Source organism: Eptesicus fuscus, chromosome 23 (assembly GCF_027574615.1).
Source record: "Eptesicus fuscus isolate TK198812 chromosome 23, DD_ASM_mEF_20220401, whole genome shotgun sequence".
In the NCBI taxonomy this organism is placed as follows: Eukaryota; Metazoa; Chordata; class Mammalia; order Chiroptera; family Vespertilionidae; genus Eptesicus; species Eptesicus fuscus.
The window spans coordinates 12,425,060-12,448,074 of record NC_072495.1 but is presented as its reverse complement, the minus strand read 5'-3'; the positions used below and the strand labels follow the sequence as shown (position 1 = coordinate 12,448,074).

General features: G+C 53.8%; 1 protein-coding gene across 1 annotated transcript; it reads right to left on the bottom strand.

Moving 5' to 3' along the window:
- Positions 1-13,185: 13,185 nt before the first annotated feature.
- LOC103287206 (RIMS-binding protein 3A) lies at positions 13,186-18,537 on the bottom strand. The gene has a single exon (XM_008142884.3). The coding sequence runs from the start codon at positions 18,533-18,535 to the stop codon at positions 13,619-13,621; it is 4,917 nt and encodes a 1,638-aa protein (XP_008141106.2). The 5' UTR covers positions 18,536-18,537; the 3' UTR covers positions 13,186-13,618.
- Positions 18,538-23,015: the final 4,478 nt, after the last annotated feature.

Below are 23,015 nucleotides of genomic sequence, written 5' to 3'. Positions count from 1 at the left end.
CCTACTGTTGGAAGCATATAAATTGCGTCAAAATTCCTGAACATGAATTTGGCAGTATGAGTCAAAAATAAAATCTTTTTAAAATGCTCATACTCCCTTTGACCACTAGTAATTCATCTTTCAAGACTCTATTCTGAAGAAATTAACCACATTTGCAGATCATGTGCTTGATTATCTGTCTCTCTAAGACCAAAGCTTGTAACTCCAGTGCCAAGAGCACACCTGAGACTTCAGAGGAATTCAATAGTCATTTGTTTCATTTACATTTGAAAATTAATGTATAATCGTTTTTTCCAAGTATCATTTATAATAATGAAAAAGTCATACACAAAGTGAAAGTCTGACAATAGGGGATTGGTTAAATAGTCCACATGAAGGACTGTTAAGCAGCCACTACAAATGGTGTTTATAAAGATGTTTTATGATCTGGAAATGTGAAAATGGTTTTAAGAAAAATAAAGCAAACTGTTAAACTGTATGTAACAGCCCTGGCCAGCGTGCTTCAGTGGGTTGAGTGACGTCCCATATACTGAGGTCCATTCAATTCCTGGTCAGGGCACATACACGAATCAACCAATGGATGCACAAATAAGTGGAACAACAAATGGATGTTTCTCTCTCTAAAAAACATCAATTAAAATTTTAACATTGTATGTAACAAATGCATGCAAAATATTGATCTATAGGAAAACAAATGGAAATACATACATCAAAATATCTACAGAAGTTCTCTCTAGGGATTGGGATTTTTTTTACACACACATATTTCAGTGTGCTTTACTACAACAGTAACATTTCTTTTTTAAATTTATTGGGGTAGCATTGGAAATAATATTCTACAATTTCAGGTGTACCTTATAATTTGACATCTGTGTACTCTATTGCATGCTCACCACCTGAAGTGTAATTTCTTTCCATTACCATATATTTGACCCCCTTTTCCCACTTTGCATCCCCCCAAAAAAGCAACATTTCTAATTAGAACAATTCTGCTAATATGAAATGCATTTTTTATAAGTTATTGATTTTCTTCCCTCCCAAACTCCCATCTGTACTCTGAACAGTTTGACCTGTATCTCTTTTTTTAACAGGCTTTATTGGTTTTTATCTTTTTAACAAATTTTTATTGATTTTGGAGAGAGAGGAGGGGAGAGAGAGAGAGAGAGAAACATCTATTTGTTGTTCCACTTATATATGCATTCATTGGTTGATTCTTATATGTGCCCTGACCAGGGACCAAACCTGCAACCTTGGATATCAGGATGATGCGCAAACCAAATGAGCTACCCAGCCAGGGCATGATCTGTATCTTCCCTTTCTTCTCGGGCATCAATATGTGTTTGTTCACGTATTACAAAAAAGCTCTTACTGTTTTGAAACTATAAAATATGATACTATATAAACTGTAAGTCATTATACAATTTACACTAGATTTGCTCTTTTTCACCTAAGTATCCATCACAGACAACTTTCTAGTTTGAGTCACATCCATAATTCATTCTTTTTTTTTAAATATATTTTATTGATTTTTTACAGAGAGGAAGGGAGAGGGATAGAGAGCCAGAAACATCGATGGGAGAGAAACATCCATCAGCTGCCTCCTGCACACCTCCTACTGGGAATGTGCCCGCAACCCAGGTACATGCCCTTGACCGGAATTGAACCTGGGACCCTTCAGTCCGCAGGCCGACGCTCTATCCACTGAGCCAAACCGGTTAGGGCTCATTCTTTTTTAATAGCCGACTGATTCCAGAGTATGAGGGTTCCATAAACACTGTCCTTATTTATGAATATTCAGGTTATTTATAGTTTGGTGCTATTAAAATTATTTTTAAGCCCCTGGATATATATCTTTATATACTCCTGCCTTTATGTACGCAGAATAGTTTACGCAAAGTAAAATCTGTGGGTTGGATGATATGTGGGCATTTTCCATTTTAATAGGTCCTGCCACGTATAATTCCCCAAGAATATGTAGCATTCATATGCTTCGAGTGAGTTTGTATTTTTTAAAATATATTTTTATTGATTTCAGAGAGGAAGGGAGAGGGAGAGAGAGAAACTTCAATGATGAGAGAGAACCATCGATCGGCTGCCTCCCGCACATCCCCTACTGGGGATCGAGGCTGCAACCCGGACATGTGCCCTGACAGGGAATCAAACCATGACCTCCTGGTTCATATGTCAACACTCAACCACTGAGCCATGCTGGCCAGGCAGTGAGTTTGTATTTTTTCTGCTCCTATCACTCTCCCAAACCTTCCAAGTTTTACATACTTAGTACATATTCCTGTTAAATTCAGAGGGAAAGTTCCAGAGGGAAGAAAAGATTTCTTAATCTCAGTGAGCTAAACTCACAACATCTCTTCTGGTTCCCGGGCAGCCTTACACCATCTCCCCACCTCCAGTGCCCATCCAGGCCCATTTCTTGAGAAGCATTTGATAAAATCCAAGCCAGTTTACGCCCCTCTTCCAGTGCAATTTTATTTTATTTTTTATTTTTAAAAAATATTTTTATTGCTTTCAGAGAGGAAGGGAAAGAGAGAGATAGAAATATCAATGATGAGAGAGAATCATCGATTGGCTGCCTCCCACACCCCCCCCCACCCCCAACCCCCACCCCACACTTACACACACACTGGGGTGGAGCCTGCAACCCAGGCATGTGCCCGCCCTGACTGAGAATAGAACTGTGACCTCCTGGTTCATAGGTCGGCCGGGCTGTGCAATTCTCCATAAGCACTTAAAGTTCAAAAGTTGGTGAAAAGCCCTGGCCAGTGTGGCTTTCCGGCTGGAGCATCCTCCGGTACATCCTGAGAAAACTGAGGCTCAAGGTCACACGGCTAAGCTCCAACCGGGGCCCCTCTGACAGCAAGAGCTCAGTGCAGCCTCTTAGCACATAGCACATCGTCTGAAGAAGACTCACAACATGCATGGTCCCTAGAAGGAAGGCTTTACCAATTGACCAGGCCCCCTCCCCTTAGTACCTACCTCCTCCGTCTATGCCAGTGGTCGGCAAACTCATTAGTCAACAGAGCGGCAAGCCGTGGCTCACGAGCCGCACGTGGCTCGCCAGCCGCAGTTTGCCGACCACTGCTCTATGCCATCCCACAGCCCGGGACAGAGCTAACGAAGCACCTTGAGCCCAAGAGAGGATGCACACGCTATTGAGTTCACAATTGCTGATGCCGAAGATGCAGAGATGGGCACGAGGCTAGTGAACAGCACGGCAGTGGTCCCTGGCCCCTGAAGGACCATAGTCAACGGAAGAGAGGAGAGAACACTCCCAGGGGGAATGGAGCTGGGCAGGGAGAGGTGCGGGCTACTCTGTGGGGTCATAACGGGGGGACTGCTGCCCTGCTGTGTGGGGCCAAGGACGGGGCTTTGCCACATTGTTCTTTCTGCTTGGCGTACCATTCTTCAGCATCAGCTCCTGGCATGGTTTTCTCTGCTCGCTCTTTCTTTCTATTTCTTTATTTAAATATTTATTTATTTATTTGAATCTTTATTGTTGAAAATATTACGTATGTCCCATTTTTCTCCCCATTGACCTCCTCCAGCCAGCCCCCACCCCCCCTCCCCAGATCTTCATCACCCCATTGTCTGTGTCCATGGGTTATGCATATATGCATACAAGTTCTTTGGTTGATCACCTCCCACCCAGCCACCCCCGCCCGCCTTCCCTCCGAGATTCTGCACTGTGTTCCATGCTTCCGTGCCTCTGGATTCGCTCCGTTCATCTGATTGCTCTTTCTAAAACAGCCACCTTTCACGCTCTGCCATCCCTATTCCCCTCCCAGTCCTTGCACCATCCTTATTGATGTATTATATGCTTCCTTGCTCACCTTCTCACTCTCACTGGAAGGTGAGCTTTATAAAAGCCAGGATCATGCGCCATTCACCATTCACTTCTCCAGCTGGTGTCCAGGACCGAGCCATTCACCTACATTTTCTTTTTATATATATATATAGAGAGAAAGAGAGAGAGATTTTTTTTTAATTGCTTTCAGAGAGGAAGGGAGAGGGAAAGAGAGATAGAAACATCAATGGTGATAAAGAATCACTGATCAGCTGCCTCCTGCATGCCCCACACTGGGGATTGAGCCTGCAACACTGGGCATTCCTGACCCAGGAATCGAACCATGACCTCCTGGTTCATGGGCTGACACTCAACCACTGAGCCATGCTGGCTGGGCTGGGCACCTACATTTTGAATAGCAACTTGGTGCATGCATGACTTCGTAGGGGAGACCTAAAGGCCAAACTCAAGTGCAAAGCAGGGTGAGGCCAGGGAGGAGAGCAGCATGTGCAAGTTCCTGAAGGGATAAGGGCTTTCTGAGGCACCCAGATGAGGCTGGCAGGGCAGGTGCCATACATATGGGACCATGGGACGTGATGAGAGCCCAGGGGATGGAGGGGCGGGCCACCGTCAGCCCAGGCCAGCAAGGAGGACCTCAGTCCACCAGTAACTTCAGGGAACCCAGCTTATGGTGGCAGCACTGTCAGCAGGCAGACAGGTGATGAAGGTTGAATGGTTTACTGTTAAATCATCCAAGACATTCTGCTAAATGGAAGAAGCAAGATGCAGAATATTATGTATGATGTAATTCATTTATGGTGTTTAGAAATTATATATCTGTTTCCATTCCTATATCTGCTTATATCTATATATATAAAAGCCTAATATGAAAGTTGTCCCCACAGGAGTTCGACCAGGAGACTCATCGCTTGCTCTGATGTGCGCTGACCACTGGGGGGTGGTATGAAATGAAGGAAGGCCCCGGCCAGCAGCCGGAGGCCCCGATTGGCCCTGATCTCCGGCCCGGCCTAGGGACCCTACCTGTGCACGAATTTCGTGCACCAGGCTTCTAGTATCCCTATAAAAAGCTGGGACAGAGCCTTTGCCACTGTGGCTCACTTGGTTGGAGCATCATCCCACCCACCGAAGAATCTCAGGTTCAATTCCCAGTTGGGGCACAAGCCTGAGTTGCTGGTTTGGTCCCTGGTTGGATGCCTGTGAAAGACAACTGATTGATGTCTCTCTCTCTCTCTCTCTCTCTCTCTCTCTCTCTCTCTCTCTCTCTCTCTCTCTCTCTCTCCCTCCCTTGCCCCCTCTTTCAAATCAAGAAAATTATCCTCGGGTGAGAATTAAAATAGATAGATAGATAGATAGATAGATAGATAGATAGATAGATAGTAGATAGATAGATAGATAGATAGATAGATAATAGATAGATCTTGGCTATGCCACTGACCAGTCAGCTGACCCAGAACTGACCTCTGTCAGCCTTAGTTTTCCCACCCACAAAATGGGGCTGACAGCCATATCTGCGGACCCCTCCTCATTTCTGTTTGGGGGACAGGATCGTGGGGCCTGGAGAACCTCTTGGTGGCTCCGCTTCTCTAAGTGAGAGGGTGAGAGTGGCCCCTGTGCAGCCTCCTATTTTCCAAATTCCAGCTTTCCAGTTTTCTTCCTGTGGCGATGGGGGAGGAGGCCAGCTCTCTCACGGCCAGGACACCAGGAAGCCCCTGGGCTGGGACCGAAGCCTCTGGCCACAGTCACGAGGGAGGCTGAGCCCAGCGGCCCTTATCTTGCCTGACCTTGTGGAGGCTGACCACTCCCTCCTTCTGGAAAATGTGACCCCCTGTCCTTTCTGAGGCCTCTTTCTCCTTAAATCCCCATGGTCCTGGGTGGGGCCTCAGCACCCAATTCAACCCCTCGGTGCACCACCCTGGGGTGCTTTCCCTGGCCCCAGCGAAGGGCCGCCTTTCAGATGCCTCCCCTGGAGACCCTGAGGCATCTCTGACTCAGCAGATCTGTGCCTGCCTGGCAGCCCCCCTCCGCCCAGTGAAGCTTCACAGAGCGCCCTGTTGCCCAAGTCCTAACTACTGGCCACTCCCAAACTCCCCACCCTCCCCCTACCAGCTCTCCCAATTCAAATTCCTGACTCTCCCTCCCTCTGGCCTCCTCCCTAGACCCAGGCCCTGCCCCCAGGCTGGGGCAGGAATCCTTCAGATAAGGACTAGGGGCAAAGGGACACACCTGGGTTCCAACCCTACTCTGCCACCAACTTGGCTGAACGACCTTGAATAACCTCCCCTCTCTGAGCCTGAGTTTCTCCCTCTGTACGAGGGGGAAATAATTACACCACCTGGGTTGGGTTGCCGTGGGCAGTACGTGAGCTCAGGCACATGCTGAGGGCTTGCAAAGGCCAGTTCCCTGTGTGAAATGCAGCCACCTAGAGCCGTGGTCGGCAACCTGTGGCTCTCGAGCCACATGCGGCTCTTTGGCCCCTTGAGTGTGGCTCTTCCACAAAATACCACGGCCTGGGCGAGTCTATGTTGAACAAGTGGCGTTAGAAGAAGTTTAAGTTTAAAAAATTTGGCTCTCAAAAGACATTTCAATCGTTGTCCTGTTGATTTTTGGCTCTGTTGACTAATGAGTTTGCCGACCACTGGGCTAGAGCCCCAGGCCAACCCTATCTTGGGTGTCTGGGTCACAAGCCAGTTGGTGCCTTTCCTAAATTAGGAACCAATGTGCTGGGGTACAAACCCCCATGCCTGCTCACACATGGTCCACACCAGCTCCGGAGGCCCGCACTGAGGGTGCAACGTGGAGTAAGAACCAGTCGGTTGGGGGAGGCAAGGGAACAAATGAGTAACTCCAAGGCACTGGGATTGTGCCTGGGGGCTGTCCGTGCACACGGGAGGGGTAGTTAAATCCAGGAAGGGTGACGGGATTGGGGAAGGCTGCCAAGATAGAAGGAGAGAGCACTTTTGAAGGACACCTTGGAGTGAACTGGCTGAAGGGGCAGGGCAGCCAGAAGGCAAATTTTTGGGAAAAAGAAATTGAGACTGAGAGTCAGGGAACTGCCTGAGATTGCCCAACCAGGAAGTGGGCGATCCAGGATTTAGATCCAGCCCCACCCCACTTAGGCTGAGCCGGAGGGGCCAAGCCCCCAGAAGGGCAACCCTCTAGCCAAAGACCCTTATCCAAGGGGCTTTGGCCAATGGGGTTCCCCAAGCTAAAGTCAATGTCCTGGGGTGTCAGTGATGCCACCAAGGCCCCAGGCACCCTCGGTGCCCAGGTTCCTAGAGTCGGCTCCACCTGGGATTACATTTGGTTTGACAAGCCCAGGGTTGGGCCCCTGTGGTTGGGCCCCAGGGTTGGGTGGAACCCCTGACTTCCCACACACTTCCACCCAGCCTTCACATCCGACCGCCATGGGGCTGAGACAGGGAGAAGTGTGATCAAAAGGTGGAATCTGCCCTAGCCGGTTTGGCTCAGTGGACAGAGCATCGGCCTGCGGCCTGCGGACTGAAGGGTCCCGGGTTCGATTCTGATCAGGGGCACATGCCCGGTTGCCAGCTCGATCCCCAGGAGGGGGCGTGCAGGAGGCAGCCGATCAATGATTCTCTCTCATCATTGATGTTTCTATCTCTCTCTCCCTCTCACTTTCTCCCTTCCTCTCTGAAACCAATAAAAATATTTTTTTTTAAAAAAGGTGGAATCTGTGCTATTTATTTATTTATTATTTTAAAAAATATATTTTTATTGATCTCAGAGAGGAAGGGAGAGGGAGAAATAGACACATCAGTGATGAGAGAGAACCATTGATCGGCTGCCTCCTGCACGCCCCACACTGGGGATCGAGCCTACAACCCAGGCATGTGCCCCAACCCAGAACCAAACCATGACCTCCTGGTTCATAGGTCCACGCTCAACCACTGAGCCACGCCGGCTGGGCCTAAGCTTTCCATTTATTGTCTGTCATGTTGTGTTCTTGTGAACACATGTCATATAATGGCTGATACTGATCAGCTAACCTTACATTTTGAAAAATGCACATTGGCAGGAGTAGAAGGGGATGGATGGGCTGGTTCCAGGGGGGATATGCAAGATGGGGGCTCCCACAGCAGGTGGGCCATGGGAAAGGCAAAAAGGAGCCACTTCTGTGGCAGCTACTGTGTCCTGATACTACTGAAACCTGATAACGCATCCAACGTGTGGGGAGTGAGAACAGAAAACGATGAGAAAAGCTTGAAAGCCTCTCCTCTGTTGGGGGAGGGCTGGCGAGGTCCTGAGACCTGCCCTGACCAGAGGCCCCTGGGCAGCGGTGGATAGTGCTAGGCCAGGCTCAGTGACCCTTGCTCCAGAACTCTCCAGACTCCTCAGACACTGCCTTTTTCACCACTCTGTAGGCTCCTCTGCCCTCTGGCCAGCTGGGCTTTCCATCCCCCTTTCTCCTCCTGGGCAGGCCTGGACAGGCTTGAGGCCTCCAGGTCATCTGGTCAGTCGGGGAGGGGCCCAGTGCAGGCCATGACTAGGCATTCACTCCTTCCCGGCCTGCCCACCTCACTAGACCTGCATGGCCTCCCCTTGCCCCTGATCAAAGCCTTCAGGCTCTCAAGGCCCTTGGGGGAGGCCGACTGGACCCAGAACCATCTGCTCCTGCCCCAGACTCCCCCCATCTGTGCCCTCACCAGCTTTCTTGGTCTTTCTTTGGGTCCTGACCCTGGGCCAAGGGCTCTGCACACAGAATCTGTTCAGAATACCCCCCTCCCCGCCACAGATGAGGAAACTGAGGCTCAGGGAGGCCTCCTCACTGTCTACTGGCAGGCTGGGTTCCAGAGCCCAGTTGCTCTACCACTCAGTGGTCCTGCCTTCCTTAGCCCACCTGGCCTTGTGCTTCTTGATTCACTCACTAAAACTTCCCATGGCCACATGGAAACTTGGATTTGCAGGAGTGGGGCTGCAAGAAAAATGAAAAGGGAGGACTTCCTGTGGATTTGACACTGGTCCTGGGTCCTCTGGAAGAATGTCCCTTATGGGTCCATGTGTGGGGGAGGTTCCCCAGGGTGCTCTGGGGAGAGAACAGGGCTGGGCGGGGCCTGAATCCTAGGCTTGCAGGGTCAGAGACATTTCCAGCTCACCTTGACACAGTGCTCAAGGCCTCAGCAGGCAGGTATGGGCCCAGGTGCAGTCCCTAGAGAGCAACCCTCGGTGTGCCTAGGCTGCCCCCTAGCGGCAGCATGAGGAAGCTCCCGAGGACTTTGAAACCCTTCGGGTGGACACCTGTCCTCAATCCATTTCTCTCTTCCTGTGCCTCTGCTCCCTGAGTTTTCCCAAATTTAGAATCACTCATTCCCACATGTCTCTGGGTGTTTACGTCTGCTATTCCCACCGCTAGGGTGCCCTCCTCCCTACCTGCCCCAGTGCCCATGGTCAGAATTAGCAAAGTCTTCCTCTGCTTTGCGGGGTTCATGTCCTATTCTAGGCCAGTGGGTGGAGCAGCCCATGCATGGTGTGAATGTCTGGAGCGCAGATCAGTGTCTGGGCCAGCACAGGGGCCACATACAGGGGATGGTCAAAAACTACTTGTTCCGCCCTAACCGGTTTGGCTCGAGCTTCGGCCTGCGGATTGAAAGGTCCCAGGTTCGATTCCGGTCAAGGGCATGTACCTTGGTTGCGGGCACATCCCCAGTGGGGGGTGTGCAGGAGGCAGCTGATCGATGTTTCTCTCTCATCGATGTTTCTAACTCTCTATCCCTCTCCCTTCCTCTCTGTAAAAAATCAATAAAACATATAAAAAAAAACAACTACTTGTTCCTTCATCCAGCACTTACTTACTTGTTGATATAAGAGAACATTTGTTTGGAAAATAAATGGGCTTAGCGAACAAGTGTTAGAGGTAAATGAAGGGCCCTGGGAGCTTGGGAGCGAAGTCAGCACACGTTCATTGAGGACCTGCTGCATGCCAGGCAATGAGCAAGCCAAAGAAGTCTCTTCCTTTGTGGGGCTCACATTCTGATGAGGGAACGGCTGAGGGGGTGGACACAGAACTAGAAAACATGAGGTGTGTGCCCTAAACCGGTTTGGCTCAGTGGATGGAGCATTGGCCTGCGGACTCAGGGGTCCCGGGTTCGATTCCGGTCAAGGGCATGTGACTTGCTTGCGGGCACATCCCCAGTGGGGAGTGTGCAGGAGATCAGCTGATCGATGTTTCCCTCTCATCGATGTTTCTGACTCTCTATCCCTCTCCCTTCCTCTCTGTGAAAGGTCAATAAAATATATTTTTTTAAAAAGAAAACATGAGGTGTGGATGAGGACGATGGAGAAAAATAAAGCGGAGTGGGGACTGAATTGAGGGGTGGAGGCGCCACTGACTAGCCTAGACCTGGACGGTCCTGCAGCTGTTGGGAAAAAAGGAGAGTGATCTTGGCCGATGGTCAGGGAAGGATGCAAAGTTAAAAAGTGGTGGAATAAAGTGGCTGGCATAATTCATGGTGGGTTGCATTTGTGGTTCGCATGGAATTAGTTATTGCAATTCATTTTAAAAGTGTGTGGATTAGCCCTAACCGGTTTGGCTCAGTGGATAGAGCGTCGGCCTGAGGACTGAAAGGTCCCAGGTTCGATTCCGGTCAAGGGCATGTACCTTGGTTGCGGGCACATCCCCAATAGGGGGTGTGCAGGAGGCAGCTGATCGATGTTTCTCTCTCATCGATGTTTCTAACTCTCTATCCCTCTCCTTTCCTCTCTGTAAAAAATCAATAAAATATATTCTAAAAATAAAAAAAAATAAAAATAAAAGTGTGTGGATCAAAGTTTCTATTCTCTAAACTGTTGGTGCTCTCCCAGGGTGTGGGAATCCCATTTGTCTCCACCCCTCTGCCCGGGGCACCAAGATCTCCAGCCCGGAGCTCAGGAGGGCTGGGCTATCCTCTCCGGCAGGAGCAGCTGTCTCATTGCTCATCATCCTCGGGTTCCATTCTGGGTTGTGAGCTCCCGGGGATCTGATCGTTGGAAACATGTGAAAGCTGAGAAGAGATCCTTGTACCCCCATGTTCATAGCAGCACTATTCACAGTAGCCAAAAAAGTTGAAATAAACCAAGTGTCCACTGATGGATGAATGGGTAAACATCACTTAGTACACCCATACGAAGGAATATTGCTGAGCCTTAAAAAGATATGAAATTCTGGCGGGCCTGCATGGCTCAGTGGTTGCGTGTTGACCTATGAACCAGGAGGTCATGGTTCGAGACCTGGTCAGGGCACATGCCCGGGTTGCAGGGCTCGATCCCCAGTGTGCAGAAGGCAGCCGATCGATGGTTCTCTCGCATTATTGATGTTTCTATCTCTCTCACCCTCTCCCTTCTTCTCTGAAATTAATAAAAAATATATTTAAAAAATAAATAAAGCCCTGACCAGTTTGGCTCAGTGGATAGAGCGTCGGCCTGTGGACTGAAAGGTCCCAGGTTCGATTCCGGTCAAGGGCATGTACCTGGGTTGCAGGCACATCCCCAGTGGGAGGTGTGCAGGAGGCAGCTGATAGATGTTTCTCTCTCATCGATGTTTCTAACTCTCTATCTCTCTCCCTTCCTCTCTGTAAAAAATCAATAAAATATATATATTTTAAAAATAATAAAAAAATAAATAAAATTCTGATATGTGCTACAACATGGATGAAACTTGAGGACATTATGCTACGTGAAATAAGCCAAACATAAAAAGACAAATTTACTATACCCAGTCCACTTACATGGGGTCCCTAGAGCAGTCAAATTCATAGAGATAGAAAAGAGGTTAAAAGTTATCAGGGGCCGAGGAGAGAGGGGAATGGATTGTTGTGGTGTAATGGGTACAGAGTTTCAGCTTTACAAGATGAAAAGAATTCTGGAGATGGCTTGCACAACCATGTAAATTACTGAGTTGCACACAAAAATGGTTCAGATGGTAAATTTTAGGTTATGTATATTTTATCACAATTAAAAAAAAAAAAGTCTGAGCTGGTCTGGGTTGCCTCCCTAGGCTTTTTGAGCCTACCTTTTCACTGAAAAAACAAAACAAAACAAAAGGTGGTTGTAAACCTGAGGGGATGATCATGGCCCTCCGTGATGGGGCAAAGGGTTTCCTCCCCAGGCCCAGCCCCCCAGCATTCTGCTCGTGAGGGTAAGTGCGTGTGTGCACATCACAGCTGCCTCGTCGGTTCCTGAGCTCTTTGAGGATAAGGCAGCAGTGAGTGTGTCAGGCTGAGACAGCCCCTGGGCCTGCCTCTTACCTGCTCCCACCTTCAGCCCAGGGACAGCATGGTGGGACCTTCTGAACCCGATTCACCAACTCCCCAAAGAACCTGCCCGTGGCTCCAAACCTCCTGCCCGGGAATGCTTCCAGTAATGTCCTCCTGCACTGGGGAAGGCAGCGCCCTTCCTCTGACAGCATAGTTGGCCTTAGGGGAACAAAGGGACACGGGGACAGAAGCAGAGGATGCAGACCACCCCTCGTCTCCAGTCTCCTTGAGGGGGAGCCCCCGAAGACCACGGGAGGAGGCAGTTCTGGAACGGGGGGACCTGAGGGGACCCCCTGAGCCTCAGCAGCTCTTTGTAAAATGGAGGAAATGTGGACATGCTCTCTCAGGGAGGTTCCCAGGGAAGCAGCTGGGAGACTCTGACCCCTCCCTCCACACAGGGTCACACTGCCCCGGGGCAGGGATGCCCATGAGGAAGGCGGGCTGTGCTGAGCTTTGGGGGCCTTGCTTCTTAGCCCTGGCTCCTGGCTGGCCCCTTGGCGACCCTGCCAGCAAGCAGACCCTGCGCTGTCCCCGCTGCAGATCCAGGGAGTGCCCTCCCTTCCCCCCAGCTGGGAAACCATGTGTGCAGCCCTTTCGGGGCCCCTGGCCAGAACAGAGGGAGGAGAAGCAGTTTGTGTTCCCTTGGTTGTGCTTTCACTTCTTCTTCTTTTTTTTTTTTTAATATGTTTTTTTATTGATTTCAGAGAGGAAGAGAGAGGGAGAGAGAGAGAGAGGAACATCAATGATGAGAGAGAATCATTGATCGGCCGCCTCCTGCATGCCCCACACTGGGGATCAAGCCCGAAACCCAGGCATGTGCCCCTGACCGGGAATCGAACCGTGACCTCCTGGTTCATAGGTCGACGCTCAACCACTGAGCCACGCCAGCCGGGCTTCCTTTCTCTTCTAAATTATTCTTTTTCGGCCCTGGCCCGATAGCTCAGTTGGTTAGAGTGTCGTCCTGAAATGCCAAGAGTGAGGGTTCAATCAACCAATGAATGCATGAATAAGTGGAGCAACAAATTGATGTTTCTCTCTCTCTCTCTCTCTCTCCCTTTGAAATCAATAAATAAGAATAAAATAAAATATTCTTTTTAATTTTTTTTTCTATTTTAATGCGGGGTTGAACATAAGACAGAAAAATAACATTCTGGTCACTTTTTTTTTTTAAGAGGCAAGCTTTCCTTGAGACTGTCATACATAAGCATGGATGGATAATGTGCACCTCTTAAAGAAATCGCTGAATCAGCACAGAAAGGCACTTCTCCCAACACCTGTCGTAGTTACTGACCACTCCGAACCAGCCTGTCACACGCCAGGGGCTGCTTGCTCCTGTTTCCTTCGGGGAACATCTGAGTCCAGGCGGAAGCCCTGCTGCTCTGAGAGGCTAGGGGGTGCGGAAGGCTGCCATGGGCTTCACACGGTGGTGCTCTTGGAGGCGAGGAGGGGTGCTGGTGAAAGGGCCTGTGTGCTTGCTTCTCCTCCGGCGGGGCGTGGGCGGCCAGAGGCCACCACCCCCTCCCCCACCCCCCGCCCCGGATAGCCTTGCTCACTCATCATGGAGGGACATGTAATCCAGCAGGTGGGCTGGGACGAGACCTCTGCGGCCGCCTGACTCCCCATAATAGAATCCCCTGTCATCCACAGGCCCGTAGACTGTGACCAGGTCCCCAGCCTTCAGTGACAGCTTGCCCTTCGCCTGGCCCCCTGCCCACCCGTCCTTGGGGTCATAGTCCAGAGCTGCCATCATGGTCATTCGAGTGCCCAGTGGAGGCCTCCTGGGGTTCCCTTGGGGCAGGGGAAAGGAGTCCTGGGGTGTGGGGAGCCCCCCAATTTCATCTAGGTGGGCCACAGAGGGCAGGTGCCCTTGCATTGGCAAACGCCACCTCCTATCAGTCCTCCCCACACCTTCCTCCACCTCAGCCACCAGATGCCCAGGGATGTGGCCCACTTGACCGTTGCATTCCCCACGGTAGAAGCCTCGGGAGTCCGGAGAGCCCCACACCCTCAGCAACTGCCCTTTCTGGAAGGCCAGCTCCTCCTCTGCAGCCTCGGGGCTGGCAGACATCGCCAGGGGCTCGTAATCAAAGAGCGCCACAAAGACCCTGACCGAGGTGTCCAGGCCCGCCTCCCGCTGCGGGGGGCCTCCCCCGGACCCCGCCATGGCTTTGCCGGACGGAGCTGGACAGGGTGCAGAGCTGGGCTCGGGGAGCTGGCTCCCTCTCTTGCCCCACAGAGCCTGACCTCGCCTGCTCTGCGTCCTAAGCTCCCTTCCCTGCTCTTGCCTCTCTGTGGCCCATGGGCCGAGGCACACGGCCTCCTCCTCCTGCTGCTGCAAAATGTCATGGGGGTCAGACACGTATCGTTGGCGGGTGCCTATCTGGGGGGGTGTGAACACTTGGGCGTCTTGCTGCTGCCTAAGGACCTTCTCAAGGGCAGCCTTTTCCCGACGGGCACACTCGGGAGACAGAGGGAGGACTCCCAGGGCAGGGCTTCGGCCGGTGTCCCAGTCACGGTCTTCTTCCCCCTGGGACTGGCCACTGTGCAGAGGTGGCCTGTGGTTCTGAGGGCTCTTCCGAAAGGGGAGGTCCTTTCCGCCGGCCCCCCAGGCCTCTGCAGGCCCCTGGGTTTGGCTGCCCGCCCCTGCACTCGGACATGCTCCTTCTGAGCTCCGGTTGGGCATCGGGGAGTGCTTCCTCGGGGGTTCTTCAGGGAATGCTTCCAGGGACGCCCCACAGCTTCTGGGGACGTGGGAACGAGCCTCGGCACTCCGTGGAGCCAGCGCCAACCTCTGCGGGCAGACGGGGAAGGTGATTCTGCACGGGGACCGGTCGCCACGGGTGTACGTAAAGGGAGAGGCCTCTGGCGATCTGCTACAGTTCAAACAGTCCTGAGGGATCTGAGCCGGCACCGAATCCAGCGACTCGCCGCAGAGCGAGACGGTTCTCACCGAGACCTTCTGGCACATGAGGGGCAGCTGGAGCTGGGACAGCTCCAACAGGGCGCTGCCAGCGGTGGCATCAGTGACCTCTGCAACCTTGAGCCCATCAGCATACACGGCATAGCCGGTGACCCGGACCCCATTGGAGAACCCGGCCAGGTCGATGGTCACTGGGAGCCAGCTGACCACCAGGAGGCCCGGTAAGGTGTGACGCTCGACCAGCACGTCCAGTGGAGGGTCAGGGGGTCCTGCCAAGGGCGTGTCGAAGGTGAGAGTGGAGGACATGGTTTCCCAGCGCACCTGCATGGAGTCCCACGGCAGCTGCACCTCCACCTGCACCCGGTACCGGGTGCTGGGGTGCAGGCTGTGCAAGGTGTAGCTGCTCACACCTGCTGGGGTCAGGGCGTGCTTCCGGTCATTGAGATACACCACGTGTGGCCGGCGGCGGCTGCTGCAGACCCAGATGATCTTGGCCGACGTGGCCGCAACATTCTGCAGGCGTAGTTGTTTGGGGGCGACACAAGGGACCCCTCTGGGCCCTAGAAGGGATCTGGGGAATCCCTGCTCCTCCACGCTCTGCAGTGAGCCCAGCCAGCCATCTTCTGTCTTGGCATCTGAGATCTCTATTGCGGCTTCCGTCTTGGAGGCCGCCGCCCTCACCATCTGGCACGTCTCCCCGACCACAGCTCCCTGAGCTTCCCCAGGCAATAAGCTGTGACTAATGTCTTCCTTTGAAGCTTTGCCCTGTCCAGCGGGGAGCGGAGCGGGGCCAGGGTCAGAGGACTCTGGGGGCAGGCAGCCAAGGATGTCGTTGTCTGGAATCTGCACCACCAGGTTGGAGGGCACCAGGCCCCGCCGGCCATCCTCCAGCTCCCCCTCATAGAAGCCATCCTCATCCATCTCACCAAAGATGTATACGTAATCGCCAGCCGTGAGGGGCAGCTCGCTCTCAGGGTGCTCATTGGGTCCCTCAAATGGGTTGTAGCTGTATCGAACCAGGAAGATTTTGAGCTTGGGGGCGGCGGGGGCCTCCGAGTCCCCCACTTCCAGGGTCAAGGACGCACTGTCGGGATCCAGGTCCTCCACCTCACTGGCTGTGTCCATGTCCAGAGTAAGGCAAGATGGCACGGTGGCCCACAGAGATTCCACCTCAGAGGAGGAGTTTGACTGGGAGCTGGTTTTCTTGGCCTGGGGTCTGCAGTCCAGAGGCTGGCTGGCTGGGACTCTGCCCGGCCCTTGAGGGGCACTGGCTGGCTCCCCGAGGGCAACTGGGCTCTCTAGCAGGGAGGCGTCCTCCTCCTGTTTGTCTCTGCTGGACTGTGGAGATGCCTGGTCTTCAGGCCCTGGCTGGAACCTGGTCCTTCTGCTCTTCCTGCCTTGGGAATCCGGGGCTTGGGAGGTCTCCGGGGGTTCCTGGGGATGGGGACCAGGCTGACACGGCATTTCCTCCTGGGCAGCCTCGAGATCACGCAGTGCCTTCTGCAGGTCACGCTGCAGCTGTTGCTGCTTGTCCTGCTCGCGCGCCGCCTGCTGCAGCAGCTGCTCCACCAGCAAGCCCGTGGCGTCGCGCTCCTGGCACGCGCGGCCCAGCTGCTCGCGCACGTCGTTGTTCTCGGCTGCCAGCTTCCGCGTCCAGTCGGCTTGTGCCTGCAGCCGCGCGTTCTCCTTGGCCAGCCAGGCGCCCTCGCAAAGCGCGGTCTGCAGCTGTGCCTCCGCCTCCTCGCCGCGCCGCTGAGCCGCCGCCGCCTGGGCCCCCAGCTCCTGGCACTCTTGCCTCCGCGCGGACAGCTCGCGCTCCAGCGCCTGCACCTGGCACCGCGCCTCCTCGCAGGGTGCGCTCTGGCCGCTCGGCTCCGCCCGGGCGCTGCGGGTGGCCTTCTGCAGCGTCAGCTGCCTCTGCAGGCGCAGCACCTCGCGCTGGGACTCACGCTGTAGCCGGTCCAAGTCGCTGACTTTGAGCCACTGGGCGCTGGCCGCGCCCCCATTAGGGTGCGGGGCGCTGCCGAGGCCCGAAGCGACATGCGCCTGCAGCAAGTGACACTCGTGCTGCAGCTCTTCGATCTGCTTGTCCTTAGCCAGCAGCGCGCTCGCCTGCTCCGACAAGTCCCGGGCGCGCTGGCGGGTGAAGGCTTGGCACAGCTCCAGGCCCACGCGGCTCTCCCCGGGCACTGGCGCGCTCAGAGTCCGCAGGTTGGTTTCTTGCAGTTTGCGGGCCCGGTCCTCTAGGCGGCGGGCCAGGCCCGTTAGCTCTGCGTGCTTCACCTTGAGCCGCTTCACCTTTTCGACCTCCGGGTCTGGGAAACCTGCGCGCCGCAGTTGCGTGTTCTCTTCCAGCAGGTCAGAGCAGCGGCGCGCCAGCACCTGCAAGGCCTCGGACAGTTCCGAGTTCTGCTTCACCAGCTCTGGGTAATCCAGGCTCAGCGGCGAGAGGGCCAGGGCCTCGCAGGGCTGGCTCCCGGAGTCTTCTCCTGTCCGGTCGCTAGGACCCCTGTGCTGCGATGGTGGTAGCGGTGGTGACAGCGACTGCGGCGGCGGCGGGGGACTCAGGAAGCCCAGGATGAAAGTGTCTGCCGAGGAAGCACGCTCCTCGGATTCGGGGGCCTTGGGACGACTCAGAATGCTGTCGAGCGAGTGGGAACGCGCTGGTGCCAAGGAATCGAGGGAGCCGGAGCGCGTGGGGAGCAGGCTGTCAAGGGAGTTGGAGCACGCTGCGGGCACCATTTCGAGGGAGCGGGAGCGCACGCGAACGCTGGCGCTCAGGCCATCAAGGGATTCGAGTCGAACTTTGGGGGACTTTGGGGGACGGTGAGAGTCGCTGGCGGTCTCGGGGTGCGGCTCTTCCGAAGAATGCACAGCCTGGGGATCTGGGGTGCCGGGCAAAACCGGGTGCCAGCGGAAGTGCTCCAGGACGTACTTGAGGAAGAGCTGTCGCTCCACGTCGAGCGCCGTCTGCAGGTGGCGGATGCGCGAGGCCTGCTCGCCGTCGGTCTCCCAGCGAAGTTGCGCCAGCACTTCCTGCAGGCGACAGCGACACTGCGCGGCGGCGACTTTGGGCGCCCCCGCGCGGCTACAGTAGCCGCGGTTCACCAGCTCCGCGGCCAGCTGGCGCTGCAGCTCCCGCGCCTGGCGAACAACGCCGTCGCGCTCGCGGTGCAGCAGCTGCTGCAACTGCCGCATCTCGGCCTCCTTCCAACGCAGCAGCTGCCGGATCTCGGCCTCGCGCTCCCTCAGCACCTTCTCCTGCAGCTGCCGCAGCTCCCGACAGCGCTGTGCCTCCCACTGGGAGCGCAGATGGTCAACCAGCTGCTGCCGCTCCCGCTCCTCTGCCTCCCGCAGCTGGCGCGCCTCGGCCGCGAAGCGCCTCCGCTCCGCCCTCCCGCGCGCTCGCTCCTCCTCCAGCTCGGCCCGCAGCTTCTCCAGCTCCCGCTTCTGCTCCTCCAGCACCGCTGCCGTTGGGCCCGGACTAGCCAGCTTCTTGGGTGTCGCGCGGCTGCCACCGGAAGGGTTAGGCGAGTCCTTGGTCATGGTGGCTGCTCTCCGGCCAGGTGCTTGACGTCTCCCGGCCCAGGCCTCCGGTCGCCAACGGCTGCCGTCCCCGCCGGCCAACCGCCCCGCGCGCCCCTTCCGGCGTCCCCGGGGGTCTCCGCGCGCCCCTTCCGCCTCTGGGCGTGTTCTCTGAACCCCTGCTATGCGTGCACAAGCCCTTGCTCCTCTCCCAGCTGCCTAGGCCGGGGATGGACTCTCGACACTCCTGCTCAACCCACCCCATGTCCTTCTCAGGATGCCCCAGGGGGTCTCTCTGGATCCAGGCTTTCCCTGTTCTTGGCACCCTGTCCCTTACGACTGACCCGGACCCCCTCCCGGGCACTGTTCCATCCCTTTCAGGCTGCTCTGCTGGGCCTAGAGAAAAAGGCTCTGTGTGTGGGTCAGAATCACAGAGGGTGTGAGCCGACACCACCTGGCCCTGCCATGGATTAGGTGGCTGAAAACCTGCAACAGGATATGCCCAAACTTGGGGGTGGCTCCTGGGCCCCCAGCTAGGGGAGGGTGCATCTGGTGCCTGCACCCCGACTGTGCCTACCCTTTCAAGGCCCCCTGTGGTGCTAAGCATTTGCATACATTATCTATTTAAACCTCCTATGCTTACAGATGGGAACTTTTTCCTAAACCCCTTTATTACAAAATATTTCTTTTCTTTTTTTTTTTAATCCTCACCTGAGGATATTTTTTTTTTCCATTGACTTCTAGAGAGAGTGGGAGGAAGGGAGGAGGGGGGAGAGAGAGAGAAACATCCATGTGGTGAGAGAGACGCTTGGATTGGTTGCCTCCTGCAGGGCTGGGGAACCTGCAGCCAAGGTACATGCCCTTGACCAGAATTGAACATGCAACCCTTCGGTCCAAAGGCTGATGCTCTGACCATTGAGCCACCGGCCAAGGCAGGTGGGAACTTTTCAGCCCTGGGCATGGTGCCAGGTGAGACAGGAGAAGGCTTCTTGAAGGACCCAAGTCCTGACCTGCAAACTTCTGCTTCTAGAGTCCATGGGCACTCTGACTCTACCCACCCATTATTCTCAGGGTTGCAGCTTTGAGGGCCCCTCCCCAGCCTTGCTCCCAGCGGGAGTCACATTCTGCATCTGCAGAAGAAGGAGGGCCAAGTGGAACCAGGAGTGTTGTGCTGGCCAGTTCGAGAGGCAGGGTGGGAAGTGAGAGAATGCGGCTGCATGGGGGCCCGTCTGCCCTTTGGGTGGCCCAGCAGTGCCTGGGGCTGCCTGCTTCTAGAAAAGGTAAAGCCAGGAGCCCCTCTAGGCCCAGCTGGGTCCCCACCCACCCCACCTCCCTGGAAACAGCCAGACCAGAGAACTTCCCATGGTTCTCCAAGGGTGGTGTGATTAGCTGGTTAAGGCTGGAGGACCCCTGGAGTCAAACAGTCCTTCAGCTTCTTGTGCACTTTCATGTCCTCCTCTATGACATGGGGCAATCATGCAGCCACTTTCTGGGCTGTGTGACCTCCCAGAGTTCCCTGGCCTCTCTGAGCATCCCTCTCCTCTGTGTGTGAGGCTTCAATGCGGTGAGAGCACAAAGTGCCCAGAACAGAGCAGAGCTCTGGTTAACAACTCACTCGTTTTCATCCACATCCCTTTTTGGCAGGGAAAGCACCTGAGGACTGCAAGGCAGGGGTGTGGCTGAGACTGGGCAGAGCTGCCATGGTGAAAGCAGAGCAGGTACTCTCTGTGCTCCCTGGACTCACTCCAGGATGCCTCAGGGCAGGTGGGATGCTCAGGGACGGCCACTTTTTTTTTTTTTTATGATTCCATTTACTATTTATTTATTTTGTATTTTTTTATTGTTTAAAGTATTACAAATAGTAGTACATATGTCTCCTTTTTTCCCCCCATTGACCTTCCCCCGGTCTCCCCTACCCTCCCAGCACATGCACTCTCCCCCCTCCCCCAGTGTCTTGTGTCTATTGGTTATGCTTATATGCATGCATACAAGTCCTTTGGTTTATCTCTTACCGGCCCCCCCAACACTCCCCAGCCTTTCCACTGTAATTTGACAGTCTGTTCGATGCTTCTCTGACTGTGTCTATCTTTTTGTTCATCAGGTTATAATGTTCTTTATTATCCATAAAGGAGTGAGATCATGTGGTATTTATCTTTCTCTGACTGGCTTATTTCGCTTAGCATAATGCTCTCCGGGTCCATCCATGCTGCTGCAAATGGTAAGAATTCCTTCTTTTTTATAGCAACGTAGTAGATGTACCACAGTTTTCTAATCCACTCATCTGCTAATGGGCACTTAGGCTGTTTCCAAATCTTAGCTATAGTGAATTGTGCTGCTATGAACATAGGGGTGCATATATCCTTTCTGATTGGCATTTCTGTTTTCTTGGGATATATTCCTAGAATTGGGATCACTGGGTCAAATAGGGACTGCCACTTTTTAAAAAAATATATTTTATTGATTTTTTACAGAGAGGAAGGGAGAGGGATAGAGAGTTAGAAACATCGATGAGAGAGAAACATCGACCAGCTGCCTCCTGCACACCTCCCACTGGGGATGTGCCTGCAACCAAGGTACATGCCCTTGCCTGGAACCGAACCTGGGACCTTTCAGTCCGAGGGCCGACGCTCTATGGGACTGCCACTTTTTGACTGAGGAACCTTGGCTGGTCACTTCACCTCTCCCAGCTTCCATACAACGTGTGTGTGGATAGCACCAGCCTTCCAGAGTTGGAGGGACACCAGGGCTCTCTCAGCTGAGGGCTAGGTGTACAGTAGGAGCGGCACCCAAGTTTGCGTAAGTTCTTATCTTCCTACTGGACCCTCACAAGCTCCTTCCAGGAGTTTAAAGAATACTCGTGGCTCAAAGACCTCTGTTGTTCCCCCTGCCTGGGATGCCAACCATGCCTGATACTAAAATAACAACAAGCCCTGCTGGCGTAGCTCAGTGGTTGAGTGTCCACCTATGAAACAGGAGGCTATGATTCGATTACCAGTCAGAGCACATGCCCAGGTTGTGGGATTGATCCCCAGCAGGGGGTATGCAGGAGGCAGCCGATCAATGATTCTCTCTCATCATTGATGTTTCTATCTCTCTCTATCCCTTTCCCTTCCTCTCTGAAATTAATACAAATATATTTAAAAAAAAATAACAACAATGTCCAGGGCAGATCAAGGACCTGCTAGATGTCACAGTGCTTGCCATACATTATTTAAAAACATTAAAAAATATTTTTTTATTGATTTCAGAGAGGGGGAGAGAGATAGAAACATCAATGATGAGAGAGAATCATTGATTGGCTGCCTCCTGCACACCCCACACTGGGGATTGAGCCCACAACCCCGGCATGTGCCCTGACTGGGGATCGAACTATGACCTCCTGGTTCATAAGTCGACACTCAACCATTGAGTCTTAACGGCTGGGCTGTACCCAGATTTTCTTTTTTCTTTTTAAATATATTTTATGGATTTTTTTACAGAGAGGAAGGGAGAGGGATAGAGAGAGTTAGAAACATCGATGAGAGAGAAACATCCATCAGCTGCCTCCTGCACACCCCCTACTGGGGATGTGCCCGCAATCAAGGTACATGCTTTTGACTGGAATGGAACCTGGGACCCTCCAGTCCACAGGCCGACGCTCTATCCACTGAGCCAAACCAGTTAGAGCTGTACCCAGATTTTCAAACCAGATTCCCTTGAACCACTGCTGTGCCTCAGGAGATGCCGCTGGGCAGCGGTGAATCACAAGAACGCAGGAATTACGGCTCCAGGTGCTCTCTTGGGGAGGTGAATGTGTGTGTGGCGGGTGGTAAGCAAGATGGAAGGAGGGCCTTAGCTTTGAACTGGTGCTGGGCCACTTCCCGTGGAAGCCACGGGGAGGCTTTCTTCACAGCTCTGACAGAGGATAAGGGGCTCGGTGGGGGCAGGTGGCTTGCCAGGGCGCATGGGCAGCCGTGGCAGAGCTGGGTTGTCACTTCAGGGTGGTGGGCACAGCTCCACAACCCGATGTCCCGCTGCAGCCTAGAGTGGAGCCTCCAGCAGGTCAGCAGGACGCGCTGCCACCAAGGAAGAGGACTCTGGGGCGAGTGTCCGGGAACCCCACGGTCACCACGCAGCAGCTGCCCCTGCTGGCACCGTCCAGGGCATGTCAGAGGTTTCTGGAAATGGCTGAGTGGATGAGCAAACCAGGGCTTCCCAGTGCGGGCTTCTGCCCTCCCCACACGCATCATGTCCTACAGTGATGGTCGCTGAGCTGCCTGTCTCCGCACGGGCTCTGAGCTGGGAGAACAGAGACTGGCATTAGTTCACCACCTTGCTGCATTCTCTGGCTCTTGGCTTTCTTGCCTATGACGTGACAGGATGGGGTTACATGGGTGGTTTTCAAACTGGGTTTCTTAGGGCTCCAGGTTCCTGGGAAATAGCATAAGACTGTCAGGGTTGGCCGAAACCGGTTTGGCTCAGTGGATAGAGTATCGGCCTGCGGACTCAAGGGTCCCAGGTT

What these genes read in the sequence shown, in the direction of transcription:
- LOC103287206 (XM_008142884.3), bottom strand. Translation starts at nt 18,535, where the DNA reads ATGACCAAGGACTCGCCTAACCCTTCCGGTGGCAGCCGCGCGACACCC.